The 22,273-nt window shown below is 35.6% G+C and overlaps 2 protein-coding genes across 5 annotated transcripts in view; one reads left to right on the top strand and one right to left on the bottom strand.

The window, feature by feature from the left end:
• col4a4 (collagen, type IV, alpha 4) overlaps positions 1-11,848 on the bottom strand; it is a 55,543-nt gene extending 43,695 nt beyond the window's left edge. For 2 of the 3 annotated variants that reach the window (XM_051129271.1, XM_051129272.1), the window contains exons 1-3: positions 11,700-11,848; positions 10,304-10,462; positions 7,314-7,359 (exon numbers count right to left, since the gene is read on the bottom strand). The gene's annotated coding sequence lies outside the window, so the exon portion shown is untranslated. The remainder of the gene's footprint in view (positions 1-7,313; positions 7,360-10,303; positions 10,463-11,699) is intronic. The other variant, XM_051129274.1, reaches the window with a different exon arrangement.
• A 47-nt stretch (positions 11,849-11,895) lies between these two features.
• Positions 11,896-22,273, top strand: part of col4a3 (collagen, type IV, alpha 3) — a 42,283-nt gene continuing 31,905 nt past the window's right edge. Inside the window, exons 1-2 of one of the 2 annotated variants that reach the window (XM_051129269.1) lie at positions 11,896-12,208; positions 21,450-21,506. In XM_051129269.1, coding sequence (XP_050985226.1) covers positions 21,463-21,506 — 44 coding nt within the window. In that variant the 5' untranslated portion in view covers positions 11,896-12,208; positions 21,450-21,462. Of the gene's footprint in view, positions 12,209-21,449; positions 21,507-22,273 lie in introns of those variants that run through there. The other variant, XM_051129270.1, reaches the window with a different exon arrangement.

The raw sequence follows: 22,273 nt of genomic DNA on the forward strand, positions 1-22,273 counted from the left end.
AGGCATTTTAACTTTAAACTATAGTGTGCCTTTAAACCAAACCAAAGTTCATAACTACTTCATAACAACATATCCATAACAGTGTTTCCTCCAGTGAAAAAATGTATCCCCTGTTGCTCCCTCACATCAAAATCTATATTGTTCAGAACTGTTTAGAACTGTTTTGAATATTTCTCACTTTTAAACAGTGCTTGATCGCCGCATATTTCTCTCCTGATTCAGACAAGACGACTTTTTCACTGGAGAACGCAATATTATGGACTTGTATTTTAGCAGGTTTGTAGTCAAAACTATCTTAATGATGGATTTGTTTCTTACAAATATGCAGCTTTTCACTTCACAAGATGATATGTGTTGTGTGGATTACTTGTGGATTATTGTAATGTTTTAATCAACTGTTGGACTCTTTCTGACGACACCCATTCACTGAAGGGGATCCACTGGTGAGCAAGTGATGTAATGTTAAATTTCTCCAAATCTGTTCTGATGAAGAAACAAACTATTTTTCATAACTATTTCTTTAATTGCTGATGTTGACTCCTTAAATAAAACAACTTCTATGCTTTTATTCAATGGACTACTTGCACTGGGCCTCGTGTGAACGTGAAGTTTTTAATCCAACATAAACCAATCTAAGAAAGCGGTGGCTGGTAATCATACATGAATGTTCACCACAGGGTGTCAGTGCTCTATAGTGGCCTAATCACGACGCTGCAGTTTGTGAGATCTGATGAATAAGATCATAATGAACCTTTATTTATCTGTATTAAATATGTTAGTCACTATTCTGAGTCATATTCTGTCATCATTTCACTGTATGTAGTCTAATGCCAAAATATGAATATTCAATAGTCGCACTGTCAGCGTGTTGCTGAAATTATTTAAATGTTTAACATTGTTAAATAAGGCAGTTACCTCACATTCATTCAGCCATTTAAACAATGGAATAAGCAGTAGGGGCTCGGAATAAGAGCACCAATGCACGCAAACAAATGGTTGTACTACAAATAAAACCAAAAATTGCAATTGAAGTTAAACCATATTAACAACAAATTAACTCGGTTTTACTACACTGTCCATAGTTTAACAATGGTAGGCTATTTGTAGTAAAAGTGTTGTTATACAAATGGTAAAAATGGGGAAAACATGGCACTTTTACTATAGTAAAACCATAATTTTCGTAAGGCTGTTTATCAGTCAAACTCATTTAAAACTGTACATTCATCAGGTATGAAATATGATCAGTAAAAGAAAAATACTGTTCATGAGAATGCGGCAGGTTAGTAGGGAAATATATTTATTTATTATTCAGAATGCACATACCGAAGGGAAATATATTTATAGTAACCTTTCAGCAGGTTGAATATGATTCATGTTAACGCAGAGAATATGATTAATTGTTTTTTTAAAGAAATGCCAGCCCTAAAATGTAGTAATAAACTGCGTTCTCATGAGAAACTGTCCGTATGTAGGTGCGCTGAACGCTAACCGGAAACTACCGAGCCGTAACAAGTAGAACGCGGAAGTAGTTGAGCAAGTAGTCCATTGTGAGGGGCTTTGAAAAAAATAAATGTTAAGTCACAGTTAATATATTCCCTTCTGGATGCTTCTTAATTCAGAATTCAGGGAAAAATCGTCACACTTTAACCAGGCTGAACAACAAACAACTCACATTTTGGCAAGAGAACACATATATAGCGTGCTAAAATGTACCATTTGAAAGGGTGAAAGGGCAGTCTCTCAGAACACAGAAAATGGAAGTCTGAAGGGCACACAATAAATATGCATGCCACAAATTCATGCACTTGCGCAAAGGCATACAGTATCTTAGAAAGTAATTATATTCTTGCCAAAATCAACACACTGAGTATAAAGGAGAGAATAGATTAGACTGAATCTTTTTTTTTTTTTTGACAAAAAACAGGAGGGCCAGTTAGTAGTTGCTCTAAAAAACACAAAATATATGACTATTGATATATTAGAATGATTTCTGAAGGATCACATGACACTGAAGACTGAAGTAATGATGCTGAAAATTATGTTAAAACAGAAAAGAGTTATTTTAATAAAATGTAACAATATTATTGTTTTTAACTTACCGACCCCAAACAATTTGTGGGACCTAAAGGATTTTTCTAAAGAATAGCAGGCAGTTTAATTGTTCAAAACAAAGGGACTCATTAACAACAATCGCTAAACAAAAAAAACAACAAAACAAACAAAAAAAAACAGCTGGATCATTCAGGTAACAACACAAGAATCAAGTGTATGTAAACTTTTGAATGGGGTCTTTTTTTATTAAAAAAAATATTATTTTTTCTTGTGGACTATATGTAAAGGTCTTTCATGTGAAATATCTTATTCAGGTCAGTACTAAATAAAAAATAACATGCATTTTGTATGATCCCTCTTGTTTTGTTAAAAAATTAACATTTTGCAGATTCTGTAAGGTGTATGCAAACTTTTGACTATAACTGTATACTGTATATGCATATCCAACACATATTTAATAGCAGCTATTTTAAAGAGGTTGGGACGACAAGAGTTAATGGTTTTACGTGATGACATCACCTCAGGGTTTGAGATGGTCCGTACTCACTGGCTGATGAGCATAACTGCACGCTTCACTCCAAGTCAGTCAGATATACAAGACTGAGAGTTGGTACGATGGTTGCTGCATGACTGAGAGACACGCTTCCCTTATTCCCTCACTTTTTCTCATTTATCTTTCCCTCATGTTAGCTGTACTGTGCATTATCCCATCGCAAATCTTAAGTTATATGAGATTGAGTTACACCTGATCCTGGCTTATTTCCACTTGATGATGTTAAGTTGGAGTTTGGTTTTAATGTAAGGGTTCAAGCTATGATCTGAGTCTTAGTCTTCAACGTCAAAGTATTTAATAATGTAACAATACCAGTTTTTAAAAGCACCAAACAATAGAGTTAAAGTCAAGTAATCCTAGGGTTTAGGCTTTGGTTTAGTGTAGATGAAAAGCCACAGCAAAGCCACTTTCCAAAACAGCACTTATCAGCAATAATCAGTAAGATATTACATATAAATATTTTTTCAAAAGTTTTTTCCTTGCTATAAATGCTGTTCTTTTCAACTTTGCAGATTCTTATCAAAGAATCCTGAAAAAAAAAAATAAATAAATAAGCAGCACAACTGATTTTAACACTAATAAGAAATGCCTCTTGAGCACCAAATCAAATTTTACCATTTTTACTGTATATTTGATCAAATAAATGCAGCCTTGGTGAGCAATTTGTGGTGTATTTTAGAGCATAGCAAAGCCACAAAAATTAATATACAAACTACAGATGTTAAATCTTGCTATTTCTGTATCTTTCCTCCATCCAGCTGCTGTACCCCTACCTGTATGCCCGCTTTACTCTCCACTTCTGACAGGATGCTGACCAGACAGCCAATCAGAGAGAGTGAAGCAGACAACTCTTTAACTCTCTTTATAGGCTTAATGAGTAATGTTGCGTTAAAAAAGCAATTTCTTAATTTGTGAAAACATTTTCACCCACATAACTACCAGCTGAAAATTTGGAAATTTGGACACAGCTGCTTGTTTTTCACATTTTACAATACCAGCAAAAGTCATTTAAACATTTGACTGATACTGTAAATTGTCAGGTTGAAAGTTATTCCTTCATGCACTAAGACAGATTCATACATATCAGTCATCTAAATGAGGGACAGGATGTGTACATGTGTATGTGCGGGTATGTGTTTCCGATACCTTTTTCCGTGTGTGTGTGTGTGTGTGTGTGTGTGTGTGTGTGTGCATGAGTGTGAGGAAGCACCTGCTTTCTGACACCTGGTCATTTCTGTTCAGGTTTACAACTTACCCCTGACCCCCTTCACACAGAATCAGACAGAACGCCTTAGGCAAAATCACTAATATCTGTGCAGGAACCACAATGTGCCATCAATACAGCGCTCTCACGTTTCCTGCTATTCCGTAACTTCTTAAAAATTCTGTCTCACCCTTATGTTGTTCTGAACCTGTACGACGTTTTTTCTTTGTTAAACAGAACACAAACTGTGAACAACCTGGTGGCTTTTTCACAATAAAATAAAAGTGGACCACACAACACTTATTCCAAATCTTCTGAATACCTTCAACAGCTTTCTCTGAGGAAAAGACTAAAATTTATATTGTTATTCCTTGAAAAATCTAACATCAATCCTAGCTCTCCTTGACACGTTTATGAGTTCATTGAAGAAATAGTGACATGCGACTGAAGAATCATTAGTAATCATTACTAAGATTTTTTTTTTATGTCACTACTTCTCCAATGAACTGTAATAAAAGAGTCAATGAAAGATCTGACTCCAAAAAGTCACTCAAACTAGGAACTCAAGTGTGTCAAACTTTTGACGGATACTGTAAATGTCAGGTTGAAAGTTATTCCTAAGCACTAAGATAGATAATTCATGCATATCAGTCATCTAAATGAGGCACAGCATGTGTACATGTGTATGTGCAGGTATGTGTTTCTGATACCTTTTTCTGTGTGTGTGTCACCCATGAGATTTACTGCAGAAGTAGTAATGTTTGATTTAAAAATCAAGTTCTTTTGAGTCTGAATTTTTCAGTGAATCTTTTATGAGAGTTCATTGGAGAAGTAGAGATGTCCAGTTCAAGAATCAAGTTCTTTTGAGTCAGATCTTTTCAGTGAATCTTTCATGAGAGTTCATTGGAGAAGTAGTGATGTTTGATTCAACAATCAATTGTTAATTTGTGTCAGATCTTTTTAGTGAATCTTTCATGAAAATTAATCGGACAAGTAGTGATGTCCAATTCAAGAATCAAGTTCTTTTGAGTCAGATATTTTCAGTGAATCTTTCATGAGAGTTCACTGGAGAAGTAGTGATGTTTGATTCAAGAATCAAGCTCTTTTGAGTCAGATCTTTTAAGTGAATCTTTAATAAGAGTTCATAGAAGAAGTAGTGATGTCCAATTTAAGAATCAATAGCTTTTTTAAGTCTGATCTTTTCAGTAAATCTTTCACAAAGGTTCATTGGAGAAGTAGTGATGTCCAATTCAAGAATCAAGTTCTTTTGAGTAAGATCGTTTCAGTGAGTCTTTCATTAAAATTTATTGGAGAAGTAGTGACGTTCGATTCAAAAATCAATAGTTCTTTGCACTCAATGAACTGGTCTAAACACTCTTTACTGAGAAAAGATTATTAGTAAACAGCAACTTAAATTTAGGTAATTCCCTCACAAAAAGCTACTGTGTGAATTAGAAGACTTGGAATATTTTTGTGGTGCTTTCACAATCTTTCTGAAGCTTGAATACGTCAGTATTCATTGCAAATCCATGCAAAAAGCAACTTTAAAAACATCGTTCAGTAGTTCATGGAAAAAGAACATGTTTGGAGCACTGCAAAGGTGAATAAATGATGACAGAATTGGAGTGCACAACCCATTTAGCTGGATTGTTTACATTAAAAATATGTCTGCATTCCTCTTCTCTTACGTAAAAGCAAGGACGGGCATCGATGTAGACGATGTTTTCTTATCTTCTCAGTGATTATACCTCACTATCTATCTTTTTGGCTCTCCATCCCTCTTCATTTTTCCTCTGTTCAGTGCTAGTGAAGGTATGATGGCAATCTCCATCCATCTGCCCTCATAAGTAATGTTCTGTATCCATCTGTCCCATTGGATTCTATCCGCCAAGCTCAGCTTTTCAGACAATGTCTGAAAGGAGGCCTTATAGACAGACGAGGCAAACTACAGCACACAATTTTTAATAATCTAGCAGGAAAGCAGATCACTTCCAGTTAAACAGCTATATCAGTCAAAAACTGCCAATGTTCACCCGCAACCCCCTTTTTCTCATGGGCTGCTGGTGATGAAATATCTTTAACCTTCTGCTGTAGATTTCTGGATCCCTTATGCCATCATAACTCCATTGGATCATGTGACACTTAACTTCAAAGGCCATTCCATGCCAGTGAAATGAAAATATGAGAGCATATAAAACAAAATATTGCTTCACTGGGTAAATTTTTTGTCCACAAAGGTTCTCTTAATCAATACCTTGACCTCACAATCAAATTAGGCTGAATGTACAATAGAGAACTGCCTCACTGCCAACACAAGCAGCTGCTTTCTTAATTTGTGGTCACATTTACCACTGCCTGGCAAAATTTTGCAGCCAAAATGTAGTCATTTAAATACAGATCCCCAATAGGGACATAGTGATGGTAATAAAATAAGACAGGAGGAAAGTTATTTCAATGCTTTTGTGTTCACCTGCAAAAGAACTGCATTCATTCAAGAACTTTTGCGCTCTCTCAAAATAGTACTGCATTCCCCTGAGAAACTGAGTTTGCTAGCAAAACTTTTGCATTCTCCTGACAGACTTTACATTTGCTTCCAAAACTTGTGATGGAAATAATATGATGGGGGAGGAAAATTTACATTTCAGCACTTTTGCAAGTGAATGCAACTTTTCTGAGTTAATGCAATAATTTTGTTTTTGCAAAATAATTGTTTTGAAAAAGCAAACAAGGTTTCTTGAAAAATGCAACCTTTTTGTGAGAGAATGCAAAACCATTGCATATATAAACTATATTTCTTCCCCATGATCATTAGGGGCTCCATATTTTAATAGGAATCTAACTGACTGGGAATTTCGAAATGTTCCACACTGCAGATTTCTCTCATGTTCAAGTTGGTCATGTAAATTCTCTATGCTGACCAAAAGAAAACTTGGTTTCCAAGCGAAAGTACTCTAGTAAGTAATCTGGTGCAGACTTTTGCTATTGAAATTTCATGCTGGTTCCCCTTGGTTGACTTGATTGATAATCATCACCACCTTTCTCTCCCCTAGCAATGGCCCTGTTAAAGGTATAGTGCACCTAAAACGTCTGCCATCATTTACTGACCCTCATGTCATTCAAAACCTTTATGATTTTCTTTCTACTGGAAAAGAATAGTGGTAAGCAAACAGTTTTGGTGACTACTGACTTCCAGTGTGGAAAAAAAACCACTGAAACATTTCACAACATATCTTCTTTTTACGTTCCGCAAAAGAAAAACAAACATGAGGATGAGTAAATGATGGCAATTTTCATTTTTGGGTGAACTATCTCTTTAACATGTTGCCAAGCTAATGACACAATGCTCCAATAAGCATAAAAATGTTCAGCACATACAAACACAGCTTTTACCATTTCCATCTGAATTTTGTACATAAAAATACATTTACTGACATTTAACTCAACCAGCTGTGCCATCTTAATATTGTGAAACCATTAGGACAACTTTATGAAGATAATACTCACCGCCAAAGCTGTGGGTGTCATCAAAAGTGCCAATAAAAGCCACCTGCTGGAAAAAAAATGAACGGGATATATTGACTAAGATGTACTGTAAGTATTGAATACAAAAAGAAGTTAGGTGGCTCTTTTAGGAACATATATAGGCTATTCGACAGAATTGGTCCAAAGTCAGAGTTAGGACTGTCTTAAGAAAATTGTACGTTTGCAAATTGTATAATATCCAAGGTACACATTTCTAGTAATTGTGCAGTTGATTCTCATATTTTATTTTTTAGAAAGGTTTGGAATTTTCCCCAAATCTGTCACTACTGAAAAACAGTAATAATAATTTAATTAGAAGGGTTATATTGACCTATTAAGATTTTGCTTACATCTGCATTGTAAATATATATGTTTTGCTATTTTATTACACATTTACCTGAGGTAAATCACTAACAATTACTTTGAAGTGTAATTTATAACAATTGTTGTACATTTTGAATCCAATTTTCTTCAAAAAGTTGAACATACTGATTTCAAAGTTAAAGGAGAAGTCCACTTCCAGAACAACAATTCACAAATAATTTACTCACCCCCTTGTCATCCAAGATGTTCATGTCTTTCTGTCTTCAGTCATGAAGAAATTATGGTTTCTGAGAAAAGTATTTCAGGATTTTTCTCCATATAATGGACTTCATTGGTGTCCCGATATTGAACTTCCAAAATGTAGTTTTAATGCAGCTTCAAAGGGCTCTAAACGATCCCAGCCGAGGAAGAAGGGTCTTATCTAGCGAAACGATCGGTCATTTTTTTCAGACTTAGACGTGATTCGTAGTAGTGATGGGAAGTTCAGATCATTTTACCAACTCGGACCTTTGAGTCTCGTTCAGCAAAATGAACTAATCTTTTTTTTTGAGTAATTTAGTTCATTTTAGCAAAATATAATTAAAATGTTACATGTTACGTCCCTAACACATCTACTGCTTACACAAATGTTGATCACACTACAAACAAGACAAAACTATAATGCTATAAGAAACAGAAAAGATTAATTCATTGTTTACCTGGGTCTTTAGTCTATGATTAGCTCACCTCACCTCTTATCTGACAACTTTTATAGCTTTTAGTCGTTCATTCATCACGTGACAGACACATAAGATGAACGAATGACTCAAAAACCCGAAGACTCGAAACAGGTGAACTAATTCCAGTACAGAACCTAATAGGATGTTGCGCATGCGCGACTGAACGAATCACTCCCCGAGACAACACTCTTCCCGAGTCACATTAAAGATTCGTTCAAAATGAAAGAATTGTTCAAGAATGACCCATCACTAATTCGTAGCATCATGGACGTGCATCCCAGAGCCTGTGCTACACGGGTTTTTGTGCTTAAAAAGTATACAAATTTTTATTTTTCGAAAATGACAGATCGTTTCGCTAGATAAGACCCTTCTTCCTCGGCTGGGATCATTTAGAGCCATTTGAAGCTGCATTAAAATTACATTTTGGAAGTTCAAAATCGGGGCACCAATCAAGTCCATTATATGGAGAAAAATCCTGAAATGCTTTCCTCAAAAACCATAATTTCTTCACGACTGAAGACAGACAGACATGAACATCTTGGATGACAAGGGGGTGAGTAAATTATTTGTAAATTGTTGTTCTGGAAGTGGACTTCTCCTTTAAGGATTCATCAGTTTGAATAAATATTAAACCAAAAACTATCATAACATCTTAGTTGATAATTCAACATGCTTTATTTTTGACAAAACATCCCATTTTTCAGTACTGACTGTACATTTTTGGTAGTGATTGTAATGCTTTGGTAGTGACCACATCACATTACAGAATTTTAATTTATACTAAAACACTACAAAATGCCCCCCCAAAATTTCCCCAAAATATAAGGATAATGTGTTCCCTTTTGTCACTACCGAAACAATGATGACATGTTTCGGCTGTAACAATTTTATGGGATAACACCCAAAAAAACAAAGATGAAACTCCACCAAATGTTACGGTGATGACTGTTTTGGTAGTGCCAATTTTAGATACTTTTGAACTATGCTCAAAGATGCCAATCAGCACATGGTTAGCTAGCACATTTCTGAACACATATAAAAACTAAATGTTATGGAATAACTCCCCAAAAAGTGTGCTTAATTGCAAAAAAGGTGTTTGGTGTGGCATTACTAATATTTGAAATATTATAGTGGATTTCAATAGATAATAGAAAGATCTTCATAAACATCTAAGATTTGAATACTTAAATGCTTTTTAAATGTGTTTTTTGGTTGAAGGACAGCAGTTTGCAACAATTCTATAGAATGGCCTATATACAGTATCATTCAAAAGTGTGGGGAGGGTAAGATTATTTAATATTTTTTAAAGCAGTCTCTTATGCTCACCAAGGCATTATTACAGTTATTACAACTCAAAAAAGCAGTTTTCTTTACATATTCTACATATCTAATATATTTTAAAATATTTTATATTTCTGTAATGCCAAAGCTGAATTTTCAGCAGCCTTCAGTGTCACATGGTCCTTCAGAAATATAATTTAATATGTTGATTTGCTGCTCAAGAAGTATTTCTTATTATTATCAATGCTGAAAACAGTTGTGCTGCTTAATATGTTTGTGTAAACTGTGATAATGTGTAAACTGTGATAAATTTTCAGGATTATTTAAAATAGTAATAATTTAAATTAAATTTAAATATTTAATTGATCAATTTAATGCATTCTTGCTGAATAAAAGCATTAATTTCTTAAAAAAAAAAAAAAACTTGCTGACCCCAAACGTTTGAATGGTAGTGTATACAATTTTCTATTTGACCTCCTCATAACAGCAACAGTGAAAGCAAACATAAACAAACATTATTAAAAAAACATAATTGTGTTATTATTAGATGTAAGGAGTTAATGTTTGATTTAACCGAATTACACTAAATGTCAAAAAACGGCTTGCAAACAATGACGATGGAAATGCTAGAACAATGGGGACTCTTACAAGAACAGCAGGCTGGTCGGGGCGATCCGGTGGGGGCGTGTCATCTCAGCCGCCACTCAGGGCATGTGCTACCTATTGATAAATATATCCACTGCCTCAGAATGGTGTGGTCAGTGATGTAGCTATGGCTCCTGGTGTCCCGACGGACAACTCATCCACCTGAAAGAAAAATCAAAAGATGAATGGATGGACAAATCACTGCAAAATGGATTAATAATGCTAAGGCAGAAAGATATACATTTAGATGTTATAGACAATATTTCCAAGTAGCAGACAATAGGATGAAGGTGGTGATGAGAAAAGTGGGGGTGAGAAAGAAAGAGTCCGGCTGAATCAATACAATAGATGGAGCTGGGACAAAGTTGATCTTTCCGGATGGCTTCTTTTTCATGATACACAAGTCAAGACCGACAAAGATTTTAAAGTGAACTCACTGACACGGACAACGGGCACACAAACTAGACAGCTTGACGGACAGGTGCATATGATGGACATACTATGACATTAAAACCAAGCCATAATATTTCTCATACTACTTTCTGACCTGATTTGACAATAAATGTTAGTATTAATAACAAACAGTTACTGTAATGGTCGAATTAATATTTCCACATTTCGAATTAAATCGTTTTGAAAACTACAGCTGATCTCAAAACTGTAAATAAGAGTGCTGTTGTTACTTTCCATCCCACTATCTATGTAAACCTACTGATGGATGTGTCTGAATTTATTGTGGTACTCAAATTTACTTGCTCAAAGTAATTATTATGCCATCCAAAGTCAATCACTCACCTTTAAATAATCATTCCAACTCAATATGGTAAACAAACTTAAGGCACCTGAATGCATAATAGTAAATAAACTAAGAAAAACATATAGAAATACAATATTTATGCCAACTGTGGCATATGTACTGCAATCTTTGTGGGACCAGCTGAAGTACACTGAAAACAAAATTATGCCTAAAAAATCTGCACAGCCATGACACTTGTAGCTGACAAGGATGTTGTATATCAAATGCAACACGATTATTCTTATTCAGCTCTGTCATTTAACATTCACTATCAACATCACAAACTGTTACAGGCATCAGTTTCTGCTTTATTACCTCAAAGCTATTTCCGCCCATAAATCATTTATATATTCACTCAGAGACGTACAAATTCTGTCACCTCAGGTGGTGGTAGTCAGGTATGTATACAGTGATTTCACATCTGTATTTAATTTCTAACTGCTACAATTCATGGTTAGTACATTTGACCACACTACTGTCAACAAGCTATTTGACTCGTCGGTTTATATTTGTGAAGACGCGCGTTAAACAAAACATTTACAAGAGCAAAACCTTTACTCAAACACCCAAATGCAACAAGCAAACAAAAGTTAAAACCCTCACCTGCTCCCGTAGTTTCCTGCGCCACCGCGGCTTTACATTAACGCGTAAAATACAATACCATATAGAGAAGGTGCAACTTTAGCAGAAACGCGCAAAAGAGTCGTCAAGAGTGATCCGCTGCTCTGTTGCAGCGGCTCCGCGTTTAATGACGTCACGGGGTGTCCAAAAATGAAACGCACGCAGGTACTGCAGAATATAACAAAACACACTTGCCCGAACCCCCTCTGACATATTCTTGAGGATTCATTGCCAACCCAAAAAGTGTGAATTAGTTTAACCTTTATTTCTGAGATGGTCGCAGTGCTGCAGGTGGCACCGGAGGTAGATTTGGAGATCTTGCTGTTCCCCTCAGGACGCCTGAATAGGGTGTGAAATAGTTGCCGATTGCACCGGTGGGAATTGTGTTCGAGTCGGGTATAGATGAGAAAATGGATTCATGCCTAATACTGCGAGCGACACTTTTCGGGATGCTGTTTCTGGGACTTCTCACTCCGGCACAAACTAAAGGGGTGAGTCTAATACAACACGGTGTCTACTAAAAAGTTCAGTACTCTGTTTTCTCCAATATTTATTTTTGAATACTGAGGACTGAATTATTCCATTCGTAACTCAACTAGCTCTGAATATCAATTAGCCTTTTAGTTTCAGAAGTCTGGACCATGACAACAAACATGCACTATATTTGTTTTTGAGTTATGTGGCGGATTAAACTGATGCATATAGGCTTTCCAATAACATTTCAGTAACCGCAAAAGTTTGACTTCAGTAGATAAACATTCGCGTAGAGAAGTTTGGGTGGGATGGTAACCATAGCAACAGTACGATGATATGAGACCGTACCTAAATACAGTATTAGTCTACTATCGTTATTGTTTATCATTATATTACACATTTATTTATCTTCATATATGACAAACGCTTTATTTAGAAATTTAGATTATCCGGAGTTAGGTGCGCCAAAAAGACAATTTCGAGACGAACAGAATATGTCTTGGACAGAAATTCCCTTGAAATGAATAAGACTTGACTATTCTTGAAATCATTTTTAGTCACCTTTTCACTCCAGTAGGGGCGCTCCATAGTAAACCTCCAAATTCACAGATTAGCTTGAGTGTGTTGGGCTTCACTTGTCAGATACATTTTCCTGAGTTACCTAATGTTTGGACAGAATGTGGCTCAAAGTTTGTGCAGTTTAGACCAGTATCGGCAAATATGTGCCAAGGTTGCCATCTGACACCATATGGTACAGTGGTACTACCTACTTTTTGTAAGGGTTTTGTTGTTGTTGTTTTCCCCCAATTTCCATTTCCTCTGCTTTTATGCATACTCCAGCGTTAATACTGAGCTTGTTTTGCAGACTTTGGCCACTATTGTTTTAATCATTCTTTCTATTTTCTGTCTGTATGTTCTGTGTATGAGAATGAGTGTGGGGTCAGTATTATATTTTATGTGAACCCGGTCTGTCGTTATCATAGTCAGACATCTGTTCATGCAAGCTCTGTCTTGTCTTTGCTGTCCCTTATCCAGAACCAGGTCTCTTACAGACCTCTGTCTCTCTCTAACGCCCTCTGCCTGTCTCTTTCATCTCTGACGAACCACAGATACGCCACATTTGAAGAGTGATATAGTGAATGTGAGAGTTTTTAGTTAAGTCTGTTATTTGTACTGTGTGTTTTGCTAGAGATTTAGGTCACATGATTTGGGATTTGCATGTTGTGTCAATTACGTTGTCAAGCAGGAGAGTTTGTCAAAACATGATTCTAGCTAGCAACAAGACAGAGAAAGTCTGAGATGTTTTTTTGTGGCGGTATGGAAATGCAGGGAATAAACTTGGAAATGCCAGGAATGTTATGAAGTCAATAACCCCTGCATCAGCCCTGAGGGTGAAGATATCATGGAGGAGAGAAAGAGCTGCAGAGGGAAACACAAGAAGCTTGTCTATTCTCTCCTCTCGTCTCTTCTCCACTGCTAAAACTTAATCCTATATCCAGACTGTGACCTGTGTGTTTTTAGTCCCTGGATTCAGCTCATTGTCCAGCCTGCCTGTTGATTCAGAGTCCCTCTATTCATGTAAAGCCAGTAGGACCCGTCGTTGCCCACTGGGGGATTTACAGATGCAGTATGGACCCCGCCACGTTTATCTTTCTGCGTGTTTAACCAATCAGAAGGCCTGACTGAGCTCAGCCATTCCAAGCTGCAGGAAGTCACGAGTGGTAGTGATGTGTGTGTTTGATGGATGTCGGGAAGATGCTGTTGATCAGACAATTTTCCAAACAATTTTGCCTGGTGCAATTGATAATACACGTCCATTTTTTCATGTTTTTAAAAGTCTCTTATTCTCACCAAGGTTGCAATTACTTGATCAGTAATATAAGTACAGTACACATAACAACTCCCTACTGAAAAAACAGCTAAAACCAGCCTAAGATGGTTGGCTTCTTTGGCTGGTCTTTGCTGGTTTTAAAGTAGTTTTGGCCATTTTTGGCTGCTGGTCAAGGTGGGAGACCTCCTTTAAGACCAAGCAAGCTTAAACCAGTTTAGACAAGACAACCAGCTTAGGCTTGGCCTTTTTTTTTTTTTTTTTTCACTAAATCAGGTGTTTTTTCTTGCTATATCAGCTGGTTTTTAGCTGATTTTCTGCTGTTTTTTTCTTTACTGAGCTGATATTAGCTGGCTTTATTTGGATTTAGCTGGTTGTTAACTGTTTTTTTTTCTTTTGCTAAATCAGCTGTTCTTTAGCTGTTTATGCTAAATCTGTAGATTTTAGCTAGTTTTAAACAGTTTTTTGCTAAATCAACTTGTTTTAGCTACTAACGGCTTAAAACATGCTAGCAATATGTTAATTGATGCTAGTAACATGCTAATATCATGTTAAATAATGATAGCAACATGCTAATTCATGCTAAATTATGTTAGCAACCTGGTAGCAATATGTTAAATCACGTTAAATCATGCTAGCAACATGTTAAATCATATTAACAATGTGCTAATCATGTTAGCAACATGTTAACAATGTGGTAAATCATACTAACATGGTAAATCATGTTAACAGCACATAAACAATGTGTTAAATCATGCTAGCAACATGTTAAATCATATTATCAACAGGCTAAATCATGCTAGCAACGTGCAAATCGTATTAGCAACACATTAGTAACACGCTAATCATAATAACATGTCAAAGCATATTAGCAATGTGCTAATCATGCTAGCAATGTGTTAAATCATGCTACTAACATGTTAATCATGCTAACAGCATGTTAACAAAATGTTAAATCATGCTAGCAACATGTTAAATCATGTAATCAACATACTAGCAATCTTTAAATCAGGCTACCAACATGTTAAATCATGCTAACAGCATGCTAGCAATGTGCTAATCATGCTAGCAACATGCTAAATCATTATCTAGCTATCTATTTTTGATTAAACATTTTAACATTTAAACCTATTCAAGGTGTTAAAACATTTTCAAACTTTCTGGCCTGGCCAACTTTAAAGTTTGTCAAACTTTACTCTAGTTTATTCATGTGATGCAAAGCTGAATTTTTTACTTCAGTGTCAGATAGTCCTGTAGAAATCATTTTAAAAATGCATCCACATTAGCAAAATTTCAGCGAAAAAGGACTCTTGTCCAACACTTTCAGTTGGTCTTAGAAGTAAATTCATGTAAAAATGAGAAAAATCTGAGTGGGGACTTTGAAATTGAAGTATTTAGCAACATTTTAAACATCTTTATTGTCATTTTTGATCCATTTATGCATCCTTACTGAATAAAAACATGAATTCTGTAAAACAAAAGTCTCACTGACCACAAGCTTTTGAAAGGTAGTGTTTCTCATTCATATTTTATCTGTAAAATCCTGTAGAATGGGTGTCTGCTAAAAGACATTCAATGACTTGCGTCTCACTTTACATCTGGTATGTATCCTGACAGCTTTTCCCGATGGGTTTCCATTGTGTTGTGTTAGGTGTAATTGTTTTTGTATTACTGTCAGTCAGCTTCCAAGGGCATGTTATTACACTGCAGTGTTGTTACTGACAGTCAGCCCGTGGGTTTTACAAATTTTCTATTGATACGAGAAGACATCTGGATGATGACTACAGGCCCTTCACGAGCAGATGAACATTAGCTTGATTATTTCAGACAGGTATCAGATATATGCCAGATTATGTGCATATTGACACACAACGCTCATAGTGTCTGTACGGTGTCAGCCTGGGCCTGCCTGTGTGTTCTGAGAGACTAAGAGGAGACTGTTTATGAATATTTCCTTTTCATCGCTATACACCGCTCTTAGTCTGGGCTTGGTTCAGCTATTTTAAAACGGCTTACTCTGCTCATATTTTTTTTTCTTTTTTGTTCTGCTCATATTTCTCTGCTCTTTTTTTCTCTTCTCATTTAGTCTCTTATTGTCTCATTGTCATCAGCATACTGGTGGGATGTTTGGCCTTGCTTTTTGACACAGAAAATTATTTTACAAATAACTGACGAATGGCTTTTTAATGCGAGACATGCTTTGTACAAATATTTTGAGTATGTTGGTGTCTGTGCTCAGTGTTTACCTGTCAGAACGTGACCGGACCTGAGCACACCTGCATAGAGGCAGTGCATCTGCGTGCACAAATAAACTTATTCAGGCCCTTTGAAGCTTCTTGAAGCCACCAGCACATGTACATCACTACTCAGATCTCTCAGTAGGCCGCATATTTCATTACATGTGCCTCTGTGTGGATTAAAATCTGTCATGTGATCTACTCTAGGTTACAAAACATTGTTAAAAATGATTGTTGTTTTATGTATTGTAGTTTAGGTTTAGTATAGTTTTGGATTTTACACAAAAAAAGTACCATGGTCCAAGTATTGTGGTGGCACCATGATACAGTGATCGCATTAGATGGTAATGCATGATATTTTAATATATACCATTCTGAATGATTGCAATATTTAAATATAACGCAATGCAGTCACCAAGGTATCCAAATAAAACAGTACATAGTACTATGCATATCAAAGTGCACTGAAAAAAACAACTGATTGCATCACTCTATCATGGTACCACCAGAACTTTGGTGTATGGATTGAAAAATGGTACACCAGCATCTGGGTAAAATGTGCAATGGTAGAAAGACAAAAACAGTTTATTTGTGATACAGAATCACAGTTAAACCCCTGTGGGAAGTGCTAACAAAGAATGCTAAAGAATGCTAACTGTTCTGTTCTGACTGCACAGACGAACACAGAACACTATTTAGAGTCCCAGCGTCAGAGCAGACACAGAGCAGCAGTGGATTTATTGATTTATTTGCTGTATATTACGCTGCTGCCACACCTAATATAAACATGCGATTTCTTTCCCAGCTATGTGCGTTCAAAGACATAACCAACTCTTTTGTAACTTGTGTGTTTTTAACATAACTTGTGTGTGTGTTTGACAGTTTAAGCGCAATACGACATGAAAGAGAACTTCGTTTAGTACTCACATGCCGTGGGACAGCTTTCTGTGTGTGCGCTTTGGATGTGTGCACTCAGAAAACCCTATATCAGAAGTTTAAACTGATGTGGTTTAAAACGCATGATTTCAGCACGATGGACATGATAATCTAAACCAAATAGATGTTTTTTAGCATAGTATCTGAGGTACAGCTGCAAAGCCATAGTATTATTCTGGAAAAGGGACGAGGAGCAGCAGCTCATCTGCATTTAAAGAGACATGCACGAAAACAGCGTTTTCTGCTTTCACTCAAAATAGGCTTTTTCAAAATGATATACTAAATGATCTGTGGGGTATTCTGAGCTGAAACTTCACAGACACATTCTGGGGACATCTGAGACTTATATTACATATTTTAAAAAGTGTCATAGTAGGTCTCCTTTAAGATATTTTTGATGAAATTCGAAAGGTTTCTGACGCTGCATAGAAAGCAAAACAACTACCAAATTCAAGGCCCAGAAAGATAGTAAGGACATTGTTAAAATGTGACATCAGTGGTTCAACTGTAATTTTATGAAGCTACAAGAATATTTTTTGTGTGCAAATAAAACAAAAATAATGACTTTAATCAAAAATTTCTTCTCTTCCATGTCAGTCTTTGTCTCACAAGAGTTACCAGTTCATCTGGATACGCTGCACCTTGTTTACAAGCAGAGGATGACACACAGTGTAGATAAAACAGTCTTTGTAAACATGTCTGAAAATTTTGACAGAGAGGATGACTTGCAATTTTTTGCACAGACTTACTTATTTGTACCAGAATGTACAGACGATGAACTAAGAGAGTTGGATGTTCTACATTAGAAAGCCGACTCCTGCAACGCATACGTTGGGGTACTCTTGTGAATGTGTCGAAGAAAAAGTTTTTGTTTTCTTTTAGTTATTAACCTTGGTAATTAGTTACTTTTATAATTAGTTAGTAACTTGGTTACTATATGTGAGAATTAACTAGCAATTATAACAAATTACCTTTTTAAAATAACGTGCCCAACACTGCTGTCTATGCAGGGTCAAAACGTTTTCAGAAATTATCAAAAATATCTTAATTTGTGTTCTGAAGATAAACGAAGGTCTTACAGGTTTGGAAGGACATGAGCATGAGTAATTAATGACAGAAGTTTCATTTTTGGATGAACTATCTCTTCAGTATTTTCTTGTAAAATATACTGCAGTCTTTTATTTAGAACTTTGAAAAGATATGTTTTACAGTGCAGTACACACTTTCGACTGACTGCATCCTAAATTACGCAGATTGCTTTAAAAAATGTCATTGCATCATTTGCATACTGTTAGTAATGGCACTTTTCCTATGAACAGTGGAATGGATGTAACAGAAACAGAACAGAAATGGATGTAAAGTTTTTCTGTTCTCCCACTTTTTCTTCTGTTCACCTTCATCTTCATCTCACTCTCTCTCTCTCAGGCAATGCAGGTCTGTATCTGATTCTGGTTTGTTGTGATGATATCTGTACAATGGCATCTGGTTCATAAGTTTCACAGCGCAGTGACAACAGATCTACAGATCAGGTTCATACGGGCCTATGCATGCACCTATACACACAAAAACACATATAAATCACATATAATTGCACATCACATGTAAAACTGAACTGAAATAGATTCCAAATTGTTAAACATTCCTGAAGTGCTCCATTGAAGTCCTGCATATCCCTGTTTGCAGTGTTTTCTCCCTCCAGGCACGTTAATGTGTGAATATTGTTGCGTGGGAGTATGTCTCTCTTTTTTTTGTTAGTGTTACATGCACGGTAAAACCCAAACAACCCGAACCCAAACAGACTGTCTATCACAGTCCATCTGTTTGCGGGATGTTTGTATACGGACTTTTTCATTCATCAGAACTGCACAAGACAGATAGATTCGGTTACAGGGAAACAAGGGTTGCCCCAGTGACAATGGTCTCACTGATCTGAGATCATCTATAGACATGTTTTGTCTTAGTGTGTTCAAGTGTACGTGAGACATACAGGTCAACCCTGTGTATCTGAACTTTGATATCAAAACTAGAGTCTGGTCCTGTGGACGTCTAAAAACAAATTCTTCAAACCCTTTACATGCTCTCACCAAATTTGCCTACTAAAATGTCCAACAATGGTCCACATTTTGAAAGATTTGAAAGATTTTGAAATGTTTTTGAAATAGATTCTTAATATATAATATACTGCTTTGGAAATGTTTACTGTGCAAATATCATTTAATTTTTAAAAGGCTGCATTCACTTGATCAAAAATACATTAGCACAGTGATATTGTGAAATATTTGTATTATTTAAAGTAACTCTATTGTAATATATTTTAAAATACATTTTATTCCTGTAATAGAATAATTTTTCAGAATTTTCAGAATCATTTCTGAAGGATCATGTGACACTGAAGATTGAAATTCTGCTTTGTTATCACAGGAATATATTACATTTTAATAGGAAGAAATATTACAATAGAGTTACTTTAACCCTTTAAGTGTCACTCCCATTTTTGAACACAGACATAAAAATGCACTATCCAGACCAGAGGTTGCGCTAGACTTCAACATTGTCCGTCATTTTGACGGACAGGGTCTTCAAGGATGTCGTAGAAATTCCGTCATTATCTATTATTACCCTTCATTTTAATTTTCATATTTTAATTAGAATAACACATTTTATTTTTGTTCACTTTTTTGTTTTTAATCATGACCCTACAGTACGACAGCGCAGTGTTTAAAAACAAAAACAACAACAACAAAAAAAATATAGATTCTTAAATCATGATCGATCTCTTGGTCTATGCTGTTTTCAGTTGATGAATGGACAGTACATACTGCGTCTTTCTTCCAATAAATAAGAACACTCTAGGCTTTGTGTTATGAAACAAAGTCTCGGTTTTTAAATTCTGTCAATTTCCTTAGGATATTCAAGCAATAAATACCGTTCTGGCACTCTTTAATGTGGCGTGATAGATCATTGTAGCTTGTGTGTACTTGCCTGTTTGTAATCAAACGCATAGGAAAACATTTGTGATAGTTTTGTTTTTGTTCTGGATCCATTGCTCTGCTGCCAGACTGCTCACTCGCCACCAACTGGACAGGGGTGGGAATTACTGCTACAATTTTACAGTAGATTACCCTTAGTGTAATCTGTCAAAATGACGGACAGTCTTTAGATTTTCCCATCACTGATAAAAAAATTTCCGTCAATGACTGAATGAATTTTCGGTTAACGTGACCTCTGATCCAGACTTAAATTTTTATAATTCATGAATGAAAACATTTTGTAATACGATTTTGATGTACATTTTCCATGATAATGCAATGTCTGATTTTAAAATGCCTTTCAAAGGATGCATTTTGAGATTTTACGTTTTGAACTGATATATAATTTCTTATGATTAATAAGAAGCATAAGGAAAAAGGCAGCGAAGAAAGTCTTTTGTGACAAAGGTCAGAACTCATGTTATGATGTAGATTTTATAAGTTGCACTCTTGACATATATGAATCTATTACTTCTCCTACATAATTTGTAACACAGAAATATGGTACAATATCTATTTAGGAGTCTTAGACCTTTCCAACGCTATATACTTTCATGATTAGATTAGGATTTATGTGTAATATGGTCAGAGTAAACGTAGGCGTCCCACTGAGTGGACGGTGAAAGTTGAAGAGTTAAATAATACAAAGATTTCATAATATTACTGTGCTGATCTATTTTTGCTCAAATAAATGCAGACTTTCAAAATGAAATGATGATTGCACAGTAAACATTTCCAAAGCAGTTTAGACGTGACTATTTTACTGAAAATCAACTCATGAGACATAATAATGCACGTTTACCAACTTCTGTTGTTGTCCAAGGAAGCATAACTTTCCTATTATCCACCTTACCTTGCAAAGACATACTATATGAATCTGTGATCTCAAGTAGTGAGATGTGAGGCCATGAACCCATGCTTGTCGCTGTCATATCTTTTAATTTTGGAGTTCATCCGTAACAATGCATGTTCATGCAGAGAGCCAGTCAAACTCCAGGCATTCCTGTAAGCCATGGAGTTTATGCATTTCTTGATTAGGTGATTTCATTTAAATTATGGGTGTCTGCTTGGGCACATCTCGTGCCTACAGTCAGCTTAAGCGGAAATCCTAATGATGCTACAAAACCACAAAGGGTTAGAATTTAATCAATAGTTCCTGAACCTGCTATTGAACCTGTAAATGCATTCATGTAGTCATGGTGTTGTTTTGCTTGTGTTTTCTTTACAGGGGTGTGTTTGCAATGAGAAATCAGGATGCAACTGTCAAGGACTTAAAGGACAAAAGGTAATATAATATGCAAACATATATAAACATATAAAAAATCATATCCACATACACGCTTTTGTGGCTGCCAATATCCGAGTGCGAAAATAAGTCCCTGAGGTTAAACATGCAGGGACATTTAGATTTACATTAAGTGTAAATGCTGCCCCCTTCTGATGAACGTTTTCGGTGCAGAAGTTTTTATATTTGCCACATAATAGTGGAATGATGTCAGAGTTATTTGTTTAGCGTTTTTCAAAGCGCACGTTGTTTCAAAGCAGCTAGAAAATCTTAATATTCATAACACACTAATAAAAATTATTCTGGGGTGTAGTAAATACTACTGAAAAACAAATGTAATTTCTACATGAAAAAGTTAGTTCAGGCAATAATTTATATAAAAAAAACTAAGTAAATTCTATATTGGCCCTTAATTTAAGCTTGTAGAAGTTGAAGCGTAAATATAAATGTTATAAAATGAAGTGAAACGTAGTCAACTTTTTTGATACTGGTGTTCCCATCATGCACTGGGCTTGAATAATTAATAAGGTTGATTTTTTCCGTTTCATTTTTCCGTTATCATTGTTTTTGTTGTTGGATTTAGTAATGTGTGATTTCGTTAAATCTGGATTTCATATATTGTATGCCAAGTACTTAAGTCTCCATGTTCATGTGAGCACTGCTTTACTGATTATGTAGATATGGTGTTTTTATACATCTATTGTATAATTTAGATGAATTTTAGATGTTTCTAAGTAACATACACTTTAAAAGCATGGTTTAATTTG

Source organism: Labeo rohita, chromosome 15 (assembly GCF_022985175.1).
Source record: "Labeo rohita strain BAU-BD-2019 chromosome 15, IGBB_LRoh.1.0, whole genome shotgun sequence".
NCBI classification, from domain to species: Eukaryota; Metazoa; Chordata; class Actinopteri; order Cypriniformes; family Cyprinidae; genus Labeo; species Labeo rohita.